Genomic DNA, 15,507 nt, shown 5'->3' with positions numbered 1-15,507 from the left:
TTTTCTTTTTTACTAATGATTTAAAGTTCTGTTCTGCGGCTATGTACTCAAGATACTTCTCGTACTCCAGCTGCCGACGCCATGATTTAAATTTAGTACGTCTATCATCGAGTGCTTGTTGTAGCTCATAATCCCAGTATGGTTGGGGGATTTTCCTAAATCTGTTGGAAGACGAAGTTGGTGTTGCATTTTGCAAGCTCCACCAGACTATTTCAAAAAACCTCTCATATGAAATGTCCCTACTTTCTGGGTCCATTTTTCCTTCCAGTAGAGTGGAGAATTTATTCCAGTCAGTTTTATTGTAGTTGATCTTCGTAGTGGTTTTCATCACAACATTTGATGTCGTACCAAAAATGATTGGGAGATGATCACTTCCGTATGGGAATTCCATAACTTTCCAATCAAACAATAGACTGATATCTGCCGATGCGACAGTAAGATCTATTGCACTAGGGGCTCGATGTCCATCGATTCTGGTGAAACTTCCATCATTCAGCACGACTAGCTGTGAAATCTCGAGCGCTGCTAAAAGATTATCCCCACGTTGGTTGTTGCGATCACCACCCCACAGAGGGTTCTTCGCATTCCAGTCACCAGCTAGAATACACGGCTGCGGAATGCTGTTGATAAAATTCTCGAAAATGTCCTGCGTTATTGTAGTGTTAGGGTGGATATATACGGACACTATAGCAAGGGATCCTAAATTGCATCGTATTGAACAGGCGACGGATTCTATTTGTGTTGGTGAAGTGAGAACCAAAGTAGTTGGTTGAAATTCAGCTCTTGCAGCGACTAGCACTCCCATTGAATTTCGTTGATGATCCTTTCGGAATATATGGAACCCTGGGATCTCGAAAACTAATGAGGTATCCAGATGGGTCTCCGAGAGACATACTATGGACGACATGGTGGAGTTAATCAAGTTTATTATACTTGCTTTTTTATTCAACGCTCCTCTACAATTCCACTGAAGAAATTGTAGGGGAATCATGTCAGTTGGTGTGCCATTGGTGTATTATTATAATCGGAGTGACCCCATATAGGCATCAGTCCCACTTGTGACAATCTCGAATATTTTGGAAAGTAGTACTTCCTCCCGATCTTCCCGAACAGGTGTATTGAATGCATCATTAATTGCCTGGAAGGTAGCCTCTGAGCTTAAAGCATTATGTATGGCCTCTCGGACACCACTCTCAATGTGCAGTTCCAATTGCGGTATGTCCTCATCAGTCGCGATGCATCTGCGTTTAGCATTTGAGTTATTCAATCCCGATGTTACAGGAGTAGGTAATTGGGTTTGGTTAGCTTTTGTGTCATTCTGCGATGTTGGTTCGATATGTTCGATTGATTGGCTATTAGTAATAGTATTTGGTACTCCGATATTGGTGAACCAATCTTTCTTGCCTTGAGAGTAGCTTTCTTTCCTTTTGCGATCCATCTCCTTCCGTTGGATGATTTTCGGGCATAATTTCATATTATCAGCTTGGTGTGCACCTTTGCAATTAATACAAATGGGATTGTTGGTATAACAAATATGGTCAGCGGTGGTGGTCGTGATTTCTTCCGCACAGCGTTTGCATTGTGCTTTGCCTCTGCAGTTTTTTTTTCCGCGTGGCCCAGGCGCCAGCATTTGCGACATTGACGTAGAGGGTATATGTATTCATTCACTGGGTAAAGTACCTTTTCAATATTAATATGTGTTGGTAATTGCTGTCCTGCAAAAGTAACAATCACAGTAGTTAACGGTTGTTCAATACCTTCCACATGCTTGATCACCCGTCTGATTTCAACTATTTCTGGATTATTGATTTGCACGAATTTTCCTTTGTCGAATGCGGTGGCTGTATCTAATCCTTCCTTGTCGACTTCCAGTTCAACGCGTACGACACCTAGCACTTCGACTAACCGTTGTGGTATGGAAAAATGGACGTTTTCCATTTCGCACTGAGCAAGCTCGTTGGCTGCCTCCGCAGAGCTCATCAGAATTTTCATACGGCGTTTACCAAGCGGCGTAGCTCTTATATATTTCTCACCAAATGAAGTGATAATTCTTCTCGCGATTGTAGTAGGTGAAAGATTGGCTTCTCCACTGCCCTCTCCTATAACTACGAAAGGTCCCTTTGAGTTAACTGGGTATAGCCTTAAACGGCGGGAGACTGTATCAGCTTTGTCTATCATTTTATTCCAAAGAATCGAATAAGCCGAACAATAGAATCAAAGGTGCTATTGTTTAAATAGAAATTTCTGTAGCTGAGTGTAAAACGACTGTTCTTCACCGAGGCTAGAAACAAACTGTGTATGCAGATTTTAAACGGTACACTCTTTATTTAGGAAGTTTAACTATAGTTTATTTTTTGTTTTGTTGTATAATAGCACTATAAATATCTACTGGCATGTCGGATGTTGGACTATGGAATGCAACTTAAATGTTTGCTATATATGGAGCAAATTGCCGAACAGATTCAACTCGATCCGTACCATTTTGAAGTGGAATTCATCAAAAAGGTATTCATAAAAAAAAAGATTGTACTATACAATGTACAAGCACAATTTACTACTTTAGTGTTTTGTTTCCAGATCTACACACTTGGTGATCGTTTGAAATACTATGATCCGGTGCTGGAAAAAGCCTTAGACGAATCTGTGGATAACGCCGGTCGCGGAAATATTTACTCGAATGTAGAAGATCCTTCCTGGTTGCAGCGATTAAGTACCATATTGAAAAATTATGAAGTAAGCGCGCATTTGGTTGCTAATGATCAAACGTATTAGTTTTGCTTCTTTTTAGACCGAAAATAGCTCCAAATATGTTAACGTGACATCTAGTGAAATGCAAGAACAGACCACCAGTCAATACAGTGGTTATGTTGGGTATAGTGCAGAGCCTCAACAGCAACAGCACGGCCCTGAACAGTCGTACAGTTCGGATCCGTCAGACATCAACAAACAGTTCGCAGAAATAAATCAACAATTCAGTCAGTTGAACAAACAATACGCCGATATGTGTGATCAACAACAATCCCATCAACCAATCGCAACTCAATACGATCATCAAACGGCAGCTCCCAGCTATGATCAAGGGTACGATTCTATCAACCAACTGTCATTGCAGGAGGAAGTTCAATTGAAACAACAGCAGCAACAACAACAACAGCAAACATTGGATCAATCAAACTCTTACGGATACGATAGTTTGTCCGGTCAACCAAGTATATTCATGCCAGTTTCAGCTACTGGTCAATCGGATGTTCAGCATGCCGGTTCATATGACTATTGGGGATCAAATTCACAGGTTAGTGCCATTATGAATGATTTCGTGCTTGCCAATGTGAACTTGTTGTTTTTTTTCGTTCTATTTTTCATCACATATCACAGACTTGAGATAATAACAAAATGTGGAATTTAGTTGTTATTTTTGTTTGGTAGAATAGTATTAAAACTGCTGATTGAGCTATCGTGTTCATTTTCCGTAAAACAAATTCTATTCCATCGTTTTCCATTTCTCAAATTGGAATGCAGCCGGCTTCGAATCGACCCGTGCCCTCGTCTGCAAGCCGAGGAGTCTCCCCGGTCCGATCGGGCGATACCGCCGAAACTCCGTGTGAGATCGAGCGGAATGCTCGCGACATGCCTCACGTCATGTCAGCAACAGCACCGCTCGGTGGTGATAGGACTGCTCCGTGTGAAATAAGAGCAGCTCCCTATCCAGCCGACACTAGCATTTCGGGTGGTGCTGAACCGAATAACTACGTAAGTAGCAGCGATAGTAGCTCTCCGCTATCGGAAACATACCGTCCCGCTAACGACTATCGCTCCAAAACCGCCAGCAACGCTGCTGCCGCCTTCATCACTGCAGCCGCAAACGATAATGACAAGCATTCTAGTCAGAAAACGTGCTTCAAGCAAGTGCAATTCCATCTTAATAATATGGCCTTTTCGGCTCCTTTGCTAAAGAATAAATTCAGCGCTCCTATTAATCCCTCCTGTACGGCTAGTTCAGCTGTTGCCAACACCGCACAGGTTGCTAGCACTCAAGCGAGACTTTTGAGTCAGATTCCGATTTTGCGAAACGTACGAAAAACGAGAAAGAAACGCAAAAAGGTGAAACCTTCTGAATTGACCATGGCAAAGGAAGAACATCAGAACAAAGAGCTTTCTAGCCTACCTCCTTCCAAGGCCTTTCTCTATGCCTGTCTTAGCCGTTCTTCGTTGGTTCCCGACACGAAGGACATTGTGTACAACGGAACCTATCCCATTGATCAACCTCTCTGTAGTCGCTTCAAAACGTGCAGTTTCAGTCTTAGCAGTACCGATACTGAAATGGGTGGTACCCAGGTTCTCAATGCGCCTGCTTCACAACAGAATTCGTCCGGTGCCACTATCGATAGTGTGTTAAGAAAAAGAAATTCTATAGAGAATAAATATGCTAAAACGTTTGCCATAGACGAGCCGATTTAAGTAAACGCGTAGATACATCGCTTGGGTAAAGTAGAATTAAGACGTTATTTTCGTGATTTTTTGTAGTTTAAAAATAGATGTATATCTGTATCCGTTCAGGCCTTGCAAACAATGAAATCTGGAATTGATTTTTGTAATCAGATGATAAAACGATATACGTTTTGAATTTCTTGCAATGCTCTTGTTACAAGTGCGTCATATGTTGTATCGGTCTAACACGCAGATGGCGTCACTAATTAAAGGTCCTTCCCACGTTCAATAGAAACAGCCTTCAGATGTCATTTATCAAATAAATTTCAAAATCTTCGTTTCATTCGTGTGTTAGTTGTTGTACTTTCAAGGACGCTACTTTTGAAAAATTAGAAACTATGTCGTGTGATGATTTAATGGAAATCAAAAAAACAATACTGTGCAGTGCAAGAAACGGCTTGATATGCATAATCCGGACTCTCAATCATTGTTGACTAGTATGCTAAATTTAAACGTAATCGTGAAAACCTCGCTGATGCACCACGCTTTAATCGTCCAAATGAGGCTAATGTTCCGCCAATCATCTTAAAAGTTCATTTCATCGTTCTAGAAAATCTAAAAGTGAAATTGTAGGAGATAGCTGACATTTTATGGATTAGACAGTTGTACATGAGCACATGATTATGGAAAAAAAAATTTACAAAATTTATACCACGTTTGTTCACAGCTGATCAAAATCAACTTATCGTTACGATAGCCAAAATCCCACGAATTGAAATTCGAATTGCTACCGTATCCATAAAATTCGCCAGATTTTGCCCCCAGCAACCGATTTCTGTTCTCAAATTTGCATCGAATGAAGAGGTCTTTCTGATACTGAAGCGTTATTTTAGACTGAGAAGATTGAGGTATTAAATTGGTGTAGAGATATTGGAACGCCATTGGAACAATTGTATTGCTCTTCAAAGAAAATACATTGATGAATAAAATCGAAATTTAGAAATAAAGTGTAGCTTTGTCGGCGACTTTTTGACCTTTTCTCTTGGCTTTTCACTAAATTGATTGCGTTTTTCTTGGAGATTGGTTAATCGGATTTGGATTGAGATAGGGATACAAATTCTGGTAAAAAGACCTTTGCTTTGAACCTAGGTAATTCCAATATGTAGTTTTTATATGTAGCTTAGTACTTACTATTTCATTTAGTGTATTTGTACCTTATTCAACGTTGTCCTCAAAGAAAAACAAGTAAAAAGAAATCTCATTAAATCCCAGAGCCAGTTGTTACTGCGGGTAAGCTTACTGATCCAGTGACTGAATGTAGAAAATGTCCGTCACCTCTCCGTCCTACTGCGCTAAACTAGATTTCCAGTTAAGAGTAGTAAGCATTCTAGCACGTTTGTAAGTCAAAAATCTTACTTTAATTTGAAACACAATTTTGAGTTGATTCAAACTGTAAATCTGTTCATGATCCATACACATGAGGGTGCCAATCATATTGCTTAGAGGTGACAAATTTAGTATGGAGACTGTTTTGAAGTGCTAAAGTTTTCGGGCACTACCAATTTGTGAAATTCAGAGATGACCTTCTTTGGCACCCTAATACGCATTAGATTTGTATTCCGAATCTCGTTTCTGGAAGCAGTAATGTCCAAAATTATAGGTATGCGTGCATACGAATGGCTACCGAGATGTTACGCTATTGAAATCAGATTTATCTAATGGAATTCTTATTGCAAAAAATAGACAGACATCACAACAAATCTTTTTTTGCGATAATACGATGTATAGGGGAGACCGGGGCAATTAGCGACAATGAGAAACATTTTAAATTCGCGCCACCTAAATCTATGTGATAGGAAGATTTTGAAAAAATTGCAGCAAGTGGTGTTCGTAGCCAGTAGTAGGCTGGTAGGGTAACAGAGGTATTTTGGCCACTTAATATATTTTGGCCCACCTAACAAACTTTATCGATTTCATCGGATTTTATCGATGTTAAGTAACTCATTTTGCATCAATTTGAAGCTAATCACATTAAATTACCTATTGCGGAAGGGTTTTTTTAAAGATATTACAATATTTGTGGGATATTTTTATAAAGTGGGCCAACATTAAATCAATCCTAAAGTGGGCCAAAATACCTCTGTTACCCTACTAAGTTTGGCACGCGTCTATATTGTTTTACTAGTAGTAGAACAGAAAACGTGTTTTCGTGTCGTAAAAGTAAAATTTTGCAATAGTCGAGGTTATTTTTGTTAGCAAAGTGAAAAAATAACAACTTGTTACTATGGGTCGTAACGGTAGAATGAATAATGTCGTTTTAGTTTATAAATTGCACTACACTGGTGTAGCGAAAACTGCACTGAAACCGTTCGTTTTTACCAATTGCACTACACCAGTGCTACACTTTTTCTGCACCGATACCACTGGTGTAGCGCTCATCAAATATTTGGTGTAGCTCTGTCACAGAGCTGAAAGAGCCTCTGTGCAATGGAATCGTTTATTGTAGTCAATGGTTACTGTTTATGTTTTCGTCATTGTTGTTCGTTTATTGATGCCTCAGTGTAGCACTGCACTTGGTCACAAATTTATCTGAAGATAACAGATACATCTGTATATGTGGCAACCCTGTATTATAATTCACACACATTCGTATGTCAGGTAGAATTCACAGCGCAACCCAAGCAAGGAAAGCTGCTTCGTTCGTTCATTAGTTCATGAATATGCCCGCTATCTGAGACCTATGCTTCACGAGGTTAGCATTTGATGAATGGTTCGCATATTGAAGAAGCCTATGAAGAAACTAGATTCATAACTTTTAGTTCCGATGAATATTAATTTAAAGAACATTGCTTTTAATGTTTCTAGGATATGTACACAGTGTAAACTCCCAAGAAACAAATTGATCGTACTGAAAATGGGCTCAAAAATTTCTGCTATAAAATGTTTAAAGTATGTTTGAAATGTGATCAAATTTGGTCTTAGAATGCGAACATTATGTTCAAAAATGATTTCTGTAAACCTACACTGTGAAAACACCGTAAACATGGCCTATTTGACTATGCTTCGCGTCATGTAGCACGCCGTGAAGCAAGGCCTTCTTTCTCATACAATACTAACGAGAGCGAATCCTACATTTCATTACATTGCCATGGATTGCTTAGTTCATGTGTTAACTGAGACTGAGAGCACAGGCAATTTACTATAGGCAAGGGAATTATTCTGCTCAGTAGCATATACTCTCATGCATTCAGTTTCTCTCTAATATTGGTCTCTCATTCGGCTATGTCAAGCAAAGTGTTCACAGCAGATGTTTTTCGTTGCTTCGTTCGTTTGAGGATTCACAATACAAGGCCTGGTAAGAAGAACTATAAGGTAGACCACATCAGGATGATCTGATTTACTCTTTTTGATTTCAGTTTCAATTATAATTGCCCCTTCTCCTGTTGTCAGATTTTACTCTGAATGTCCACTGGAGTTTGTTTCTGTCAAACTTGTTCTCCAGCAGGCATAAAACCTCCTCATCTTTTGTATAAATAGATTAAAATCATTCAAATGATACATTTCCTTAAATATAGTGATTCTATAGTAGCTAAATCTAATGAGACAGTAACATAAAAAAAGAATGTTTGATAACATTACGTGATAAACGAATGCCGAAAGAATTGAACATTTGTTAAATATGCGGCAAAAAAATAGGATCGAAGATTACGTCAAATGTCAAATTGTAACAGTTGCAATTACTCGGAGCAATCGATCTGCGACAGAAGTATGTTTGCCACAAAACTAGCCTTACAAACATCGCGACGGACAGATCATAAATCGAGACCAATCAGTTTGCAGCGGTCATGGTAACATGGTAAGTTTAAAGGATATCTCCATGGAAGAGATCGGAGAGCGAATCGGAGAAATTAGCGTTGAATCGCTTCAATGCGTTGGATTTCGTTTTGGTAATAAGGTGATAACAGCAGCATATTCGAACGTTGAGCGAACTGAAGCGCAATACAGAGCTTACAAGCAATTTACATTAGAAAATTTTGTTAGTAACGCGGAAAATAAATCCTAATAGCTTAGCTCTATGTGCTCTTAAAAATTTAACTTGGATTCCAGAAGAACACCCAGGTCCTTAACAGACGATGCGCGTTCGAGAACAGTTTGTGGAATATTATACTCGAACATGAATACAGACTTTTTGCTACTAAAAGAGATGACGGAGAATTGAGTGGCATTTAAACCCATTTTGAAATATGAAATATGAAAGTCATCGGCGAACGATGGCTTCATACACTGGATCGAAAAATTAGATCGTTGAGATACAATAAAATTATAAACGGTCCAAGGTGACTTCCTTGAGGAACTTCAGAGGTAACAGCAAATGGTGAGGTTGTACAGTCTCCTATTTTTACTATCATTTCATGACCAGTTAGATATGATCGAAGCCAATTTAAAAATGGTCCGTTTAATCCCAGTCTACTTAATTTGAAGATCGTTATGTCGGTGTATATAGAATCTACTTTTAGTCGTGCTTGTAAAGAGCGTATGATTATGGAAGTGTAGGTTACTAAATTTGGGGAATTTGAAGGCTTTGGCATGAATCCATGCTGAGTCTCAAATATGTAGTCAGAGAAACTATGTGTTATAAAATCCAGAACTATAATTTCAAACAGCTTCGATAAAGCGCACAAAGCAGCTATTACACGGTAGTTGGATTCACATAGGATTTCTTCCATATTTCAGGAAAAAAATCCAGAACGCATAGAACAATTGAAAATGTTGGATAGAGGAACTAACAAACTATTAGAACAATTTCCTATCACCCACGGATGGAATCCCAGAACTACTTCGTTTCTTTTCGTGTCTAACTTCGCTTCGTAAGCCTGTCATGCCAATTTTGCTTTAAGAATGCGATTGTTATCATACACAAAATTGGTGACCATATTATTGAAGAATAGCATTCCATTTATCAGGTTCTTTGAATGTGTTTTCACTGAGACGATATCTTCCATCAGACATCAATATCTTTGAGTGCGAAAATATTCTTTCTACTTCCGCATTGGAATGGGAAAACGCAATCACATATATCGAAAAGTTTTTGTAATTCCTGGTAACAGCTCTGTTGAAATAGCAACTTGTATCACTCGAGATCGAAGAGCATAAATTCGAAATTTTGTCTAAAAAAAACATTTACTAGAACCGCTTTCTAGTAAATGTTGGTTTTATGAGGCGAAAATTCACCAATTGCTGAAACGTTCGCCCATCTTTAATTTTTTAGGGTTTCGTAAAACTCACAAGCTTAAAAAATTTGCAAAGAACTTTTATTATTCGATCAAATAATTCACAAATGTGGAAAGATAGTTTTTAAAATTCGCGCGAAATCCGCGCCATAGCATCAAAACCTTAACAGAAACCGCGCCAAATCCGCGCGACCGTAACAACTCTGAAAATATGGTTTTACGATTTTTTTTTAAATACCGCATCCTACTAATATTAACCGGCTTTTATTGATTGATCAATTATGATTCTCTTCTGAACTGTGGCCTCGAGTTTTGGCACTCTCCTAACTGAATATTAAATAAATGGAAAATACTCGAGAAGATAAAAAATAACGAACATACAATTTGAATGCAAAACCGTACAATTTTAGCGAGGAATTCAAGTGAATTACCGTGTATCCTACGCTATGGCCTTACAACATCTTATAGGAGTATCATGATGACATTTTTCTTGTCGATAACTATTATCTCATTCAATGATTTGTTTTAATCTTGTTAAGACGTAGAGCCGTCTTGAGCTAGTTTTTTAATTTAATTAGTATCTGATGAGGAAAACCGATATTGAAAATATGCCATGTGAATGGAATTATGTAATGAAAACCGCGAAAATGTTACCGCAGAGACGGAACTAGCTCTTATCCGGGTAAATTGTTTTGCAACGCAAAGCAGAAAGTGAAGACAGACTTGCGATGCGGTGTGTGTGTTTTCTGTCGGATGGGTTTCCATAGAGTAAGGACTATAATTGAATACTATGGCGCCCGAGTAAAGCGATGCATGCTCGGTTCTTCTAGTCAGTTAGACTGTCTCGTTATGTGTTTTCATATGCTGGATAGTTTAATCTCCGGATACGGGTTCGAATGCTATCTACGCGGTAACATTTTCGCGGTTTTCATTACATAGTTGTATTAGCATGTCATTTTTCCAATCTGTTTCCCTCGTTACATCCTGATCAAATTTAAATATGTTCTGACTCTGTAGTGTGAACGTAGTATTAGAGTAATTTTGGATTATATTGAATACAGCATTGGAAAAATTTCTAGTGCTCATACTTTTGATACTCGTTGTCTTTTTTTTTGCGAATCTTCCGACATTTTTAATATGTTGTCCTATTACAGTATTACAGAAAATGTTTCAGTGAAAAACTTGCATACCTTTGCCAACACCATCAAAAAGCGTTTCTTTCTCGTTTTTCATTTTATTATCGAGTTCGTACTTTTCACGAAAAGCAATTGTTTTGAAACACTAAACTCTGTCACAATATAAACTGTTATATGTATCTTTAGGAGGAAATAAAATGTATTATAATAATATAAATGAAGTGAAAAAGCCTTAGTCAAAACTAGAAAGGAAATATATTGATCATACTTGTGGAAACTAGTTCACACCAATCTCAGTCGTTTGTATTCAATTTATGTTATTACAATACATTTATAACTTTTTTTTTTAATTTATTTCGTCCGATTGGATTCCATCGACCTGTATCGGAAAACGAAAGTGAATTTTTCATTTGTTTTTATATTGCCACCGACACAGATACCGCAACCGTCAATTTCTATGCCGAATGCGGTCTCCAACCGACCTGGGTTTGCCGAAGATGACAGCAATAGTTCGCCCAAAAATGTACCATCTAAGCCAGTACAATCTGCAGACCAACTGAAAACTACTCACGACCCGTCGAAAAAGGGACAACCAGCGAAGGATGCCAAGGTGGTTAACAGTAATCAGAGGTAACAGTAAAAAAACAAAACAGTGTACGTGTTCCAAATGCATTCTTTTGTGCGAAAATTTCAGTAATAATTCCGGGTGGTTTGGCGGTATTTGGAACAAGTTTTCCCTGAAGCCCAAGAATCAGATGATTCTTCCAGATGACAAAAACCCGACGGTGAGTTAACTGATTTGTTCGGCGAGTACAATAGAATCTCAATTTTTGTTAATCTTCCTAGATTGTGTGGGATCCTGAAACAAAGAAATGGGTGAACACTGAAGCAAGTGAAGGAAGCGAGGAAGCATTCAAGCCTCCACCGAAAATGGCGGACATTTTACCAGCCAGTTTACCTGTTCAAGGTCCAGCAACGGTTCAACCTGCGGCAGCACCTACACCGACTCCTGTCAACACCGGCTATAATCCATCACCACCTATTCATTATGAGCCCAATTCGCAGCAGTCTGTTCCAGACGTTCCGACCCAACCGGTAGCAGTTGCGCCTGGTGGAACTGTGAAGATGGGTGAACCAACTAAAGTACCCACCCTACAGTCCAATATGTTTAAAATGCAAAGGAATCGAAGTAAGTGTCACGAAATAGTCAGCAATTTCGGTTCAGTCTAAGTTTTTTCATTATCGCAGCTCTCAAAAAATCCTACGTCGATGTGTTCAATCCGTCCGGTGCGGCACCCAGTCGACCTGTGGAACCAATTTTAGCTCCCGCCGTTCCGACGATTCCTACGCCTCAAGGTGGATTTTTTGTGCCCGGTCCGTCACCAGTGAACGGAGGACCTGGTAATGAGAACCCCCCCGAGGTAAAATTCTGTGGCAACGAGTAAACTAGTTTGATCATCAAAATCATGTTATATTTCCAGGGAGTTCCTCAGTTCTACAACCCAAATCAGTACACTGGAGGATATCAGCAATGAACAGACAATAGGAGCAGCGTATATGAATGAAAAACAAATGATACACTTGATTTCAACGAAAACTGGGCGGCTCGCACATATTTTAAACATCTTCATAATGACTGAAAGCGCTTGCGAGCTTATATAAAAGTAATGATTGGCATTTGGGAAAAAGGACTGACCGGAGAAAGTAGATGTGGTTATTCGATTGGGATCTTAGTTTTGTAAATGTTTTCGTTCGTTTGTGTTTTGTAATAAAGTACCTATTTTCGTTATCAGTAATTCGCATATGTTTTAACAATTAAAAATGTTAAATGAAAATCAAGAAGTTAGAAACCTTCTCAAAATATGGGCTTGATATTTGTATATTTTGTATACATTTTATACACCTTATTGATACACTTATGAGAAAGGTATATAATCTGGTAAAGTATTTTTTGATTGGTTGCTCACAGTTATTTTTAAATCGTTTTTGTATATTGTATAATCAACTGATAGAAAAGATATATATTCAAAAAAATAGTGAAAGCATTAGTAAGACCAAGAGAAGCACTTTGAAAAAGTAAGCTGATTTTCTTAGTGAGGTAATGTGATATGTATTGTCTTTTTTCTTTTCATTAGAATTTTATTTACCTATTATAGAATATTTTTTTTGTGAAAGGTGCAGTAGTTGAGTACATATTTTATCCATAGACTTTAGTTTTATTTTTCATGAAAGACAGTTACATGAAACCATGTAAATACTAGCAACTCGAACGAATGCGTATTGATGGACCTAGGTTTGGTGGTAAACTACTATCATTTATTATCTACAATCAATTAATAGCAACTCATTCACGCAAAGAAAGTAAGTTCGTCGATATTTTGAGATGTAGTATTCATTATAATTTCCTTGTGATAGAAGATGATTGCAAGACAAAATTTACGTAACTTAAAAACTGTTTAAGTTTATTATATACTTTTTCTACACTCTCTTCTACGAATTGAAAATCGCTTGGTGGCAGTGAAAAAATGGAATGAAGATAGTCCAATCGTGTACTTTTGAAAACGAACAATTGTATAATTCTAAAAAAAGGAATGAAGCTATAATAAAGAAGTGTTAATAATCTCCACTCAAGTAGCAGTAATTGATGACTATTCCTAGTGAAAATTGATTTTAAGTTTCAACTAGTTCGTTTATTTCTTACGTGTGATTTACATGAAAGATGCCACTTTTTTAATTTCCGTACTTCACTTTATCAGCAAACACACGAGTAGCAACCTCTAGAGCTACCTACCGAAAACTTGTAGTAAATACTACAGTTTGTAGCATGTTTTGACAGGAACGTGATCCACACGTAGCATTTACTACCGAAATTCAAGCATGCTACGTTTTATTCATACGGCCCACTGTATTGAGCCTCCCTAACATGGGGAAACAGACGCTCGATTATCCCCTTTCCTGTCAGCATACGACCATAGCTCTCACCGGGGTTGGTTACCCGATCTTCACTAAGGTTGCTCGCACCCCAGCCGGCGCCGCAGGGAGGAAGGAATTCCACTGAATAATCGTTTCGTGCAATGTTTTTTTCTGGGGTTGATCAAAGTCTAGGTAGTCTCATATTTTTTTCACATTAAAAAATAACTGCGAGATTTGACCAACCCTCCCTGTAAAATATATCAACAACGGAGCTTTACCAAAACCAAGACAAGTGAAAAAAGGGTAGTGTCCAGTATTCGGAAGTAAAAATTGACAAAACAAACTTATAGTAGGTAATGCCAGAGACATAACCGCGAGGTTGACGTAGGACTGCATTCGAGATGTGTAAAGATAGTAATTGATTTGATACCGTTTGGCCGTTTCAGATTTATAGTATTGAAAAGGATTATTGGGTTTCAAAAGATTGCGTTTGTATTCTAGGAAATGGGGTGACAGTTTAGAACAGTTTTTCAGTAAAAGAAACTATCAAAATGTTGTACGGGATTCCTTTCTGGCATTCAGAAAGACCAAATTGTAGAATTCTCCACGATATTACAGGGTCCGGCACTCGAAGTGTAACCAACTTCAGACCGCTCGCGCAGCTGACGCACGGGCATCAGCTCTCTAGAAATTTGCTAAATGACAGTTCGGAGTTGTATTGTTTACAAGCGCAAGAAAGCATTTTGCCAAAAGTGAACGCGAAAAAAAAATCAGTGATGGATTTAAAACGTAATAGTGTGATTGCTTTATATTTAGATGGAAAATCCCAATCAGCGATTGTTCGTGAGCTCAAACACCTTAAAGTGAATAAAGTTTTTGTTTATCGCACCATAACTCGTTACAATAATACTGGTAGCATCGCAAAACGTCATGGAGGTGGTCATCAAAAGACTGCAACGTCACGTGAGATGGTTCAAAAAGTGAAGAAGCGACTTGAACGAAATCCTCGACGAAGTGCCAATCAAATGGCAAAAGAACTGAAAATATCCGACCGTAGCATCCGCCGCATACTGAAAAATGATCTGAAGGTCAAGCATTACAAGATCCAAAAGGCGCATGATCTCAAACCGAAGCAGCAACAAGTTAGACTTGAGAGAGCGAAGGAGTTGCTTCGTTTGGCCGAAAGCGGTCAATTTACGAACATTGTATTTTCTGACGAGAAAATTTTTCCAATTGAGCAATTCGTGAACTCTCAAAACGATAGGGTTTACTTGACCGACCGTTCATACGAGAATTTGAGTCATCGATTGGCCACCAGGAGGCAGCACCCGCTACAGATAATGGTTTGGGCCGCTGTAACCGCAGATGGGCGCTCTCCAATCGTTTTCATCGAGCCTAGCGTCAAGGTAAATGCGACATATTATCGGGAAAATATTCTGGAGGTTGCTTTGAAGCCGTGGGCAGACAAACATTTCGGAGGCAGACCATGGACGTTTCAGCAGGACTCGGCACCGTCTCACAAAGCACGAGTGAACCAAGAATGGCTGAAAAATAACGTTCCGAACTTCATCACGTCCACACAATGGCTCTCGAATTCACCAGATGCGAATCCAATGGATTTTTCTCTTTGGGCCATTTTGGAGAGCAAAGTCCGAACTAAAAGATACACCTGTCTCGAGGCGCTGAAAAAAGTTATTGTCCGCGAGTGGGCCAAAATACCTGCAAGTCACATTCGGGCAGCAAAGGTGGTCATATCGAGCAAAGGTGGTCATATCGAGCAAAAGTGAATTGATTCTGAA

At 38.7% G+C, this 15,507-nt stretch overlaps 1 protein-coding gene and 1 long non-coding RNA gene across 5 annotated transcripts in view; both read left to right on the top strand.

Moving 5' to 3' along the window:
- Positions 1–13,421, top strand: part of LOC131439192 (protein transport protein Sec16A) — a 33,098-nt gene extending 19,677 nt beyond the window's left edge. For 3 of the 4 annotated variants that reach the window (XM_058609925.1, XM_058609928.1, XM_058609926.1), the window contains 9 exons: positions 2,374–2,505; positions 2,578–2,733; positions 2,789–3,292; positions 3,520–3,750; positions 11,232–11,425; positions 11,490–11,580; positions 11,642–11,984; positions 12,044–12,216; positions 12,277–13,421. In XM_058609925.1, the coding sequence (XP_058465908.1) occupies positions 2,374–2,505; positions 2,578–2,733; positions 2,789–3,292; positions 3,520–3,750; positions 11,232–11,425; positions 11,490–11,580; positions 11,642–11,984; positions 12,044–12,216; positions 12,277–12,330 (1,878 nt within the window). In that variant the 3' untranslated portion in view covers positions 12,331–13,421. The remainder of the gene's footprint in view (positions 1–2,373; positions 2,506–2,577; positions 2,734–2,788; positions 3,293–3,519; positions 3,751–11,231; positions 11,426–11,489; positions 11,581–11,641; positions 11,985–12,043; positions 12,217–12,276) is intronic. The other variant, XM_058609927.1, reaches the window with a different exon arrangement.
- LOC131439194 (uncharacterized) lies at positions 3,759–11,086 on the top strand. The gene is made up of 2 exons (XR_009231076.1): positions 3,759–7,495; positions 7,590–11,086. It is a non-coding gene; the product is annotated as an uncharacterized LOC131439194 (long non-coding RNA).
- Positions 13,422–15,507: the final 2,086 nt, after the last annotated feature.

The sequence above is a fragment of the Malaya genurostris genome, chromosome 3, assembly GCF_030247185.1.
Source record: "Malaya genurostris strain Urasoe2022 chromosome 3, Malgen_1.1, whole genome shotgun sequence".
NCBI classification, from domain to species: Eukaryota; Metazoa; Arthropoda; class Insecta; order Diptera; family Culicidae; genus Malaya; species Malaya genurostris.
Note: the sequence above shows the minus strand (reverse complement) of the source record. Positions and strands in the feature narration are given on the sequence as shown.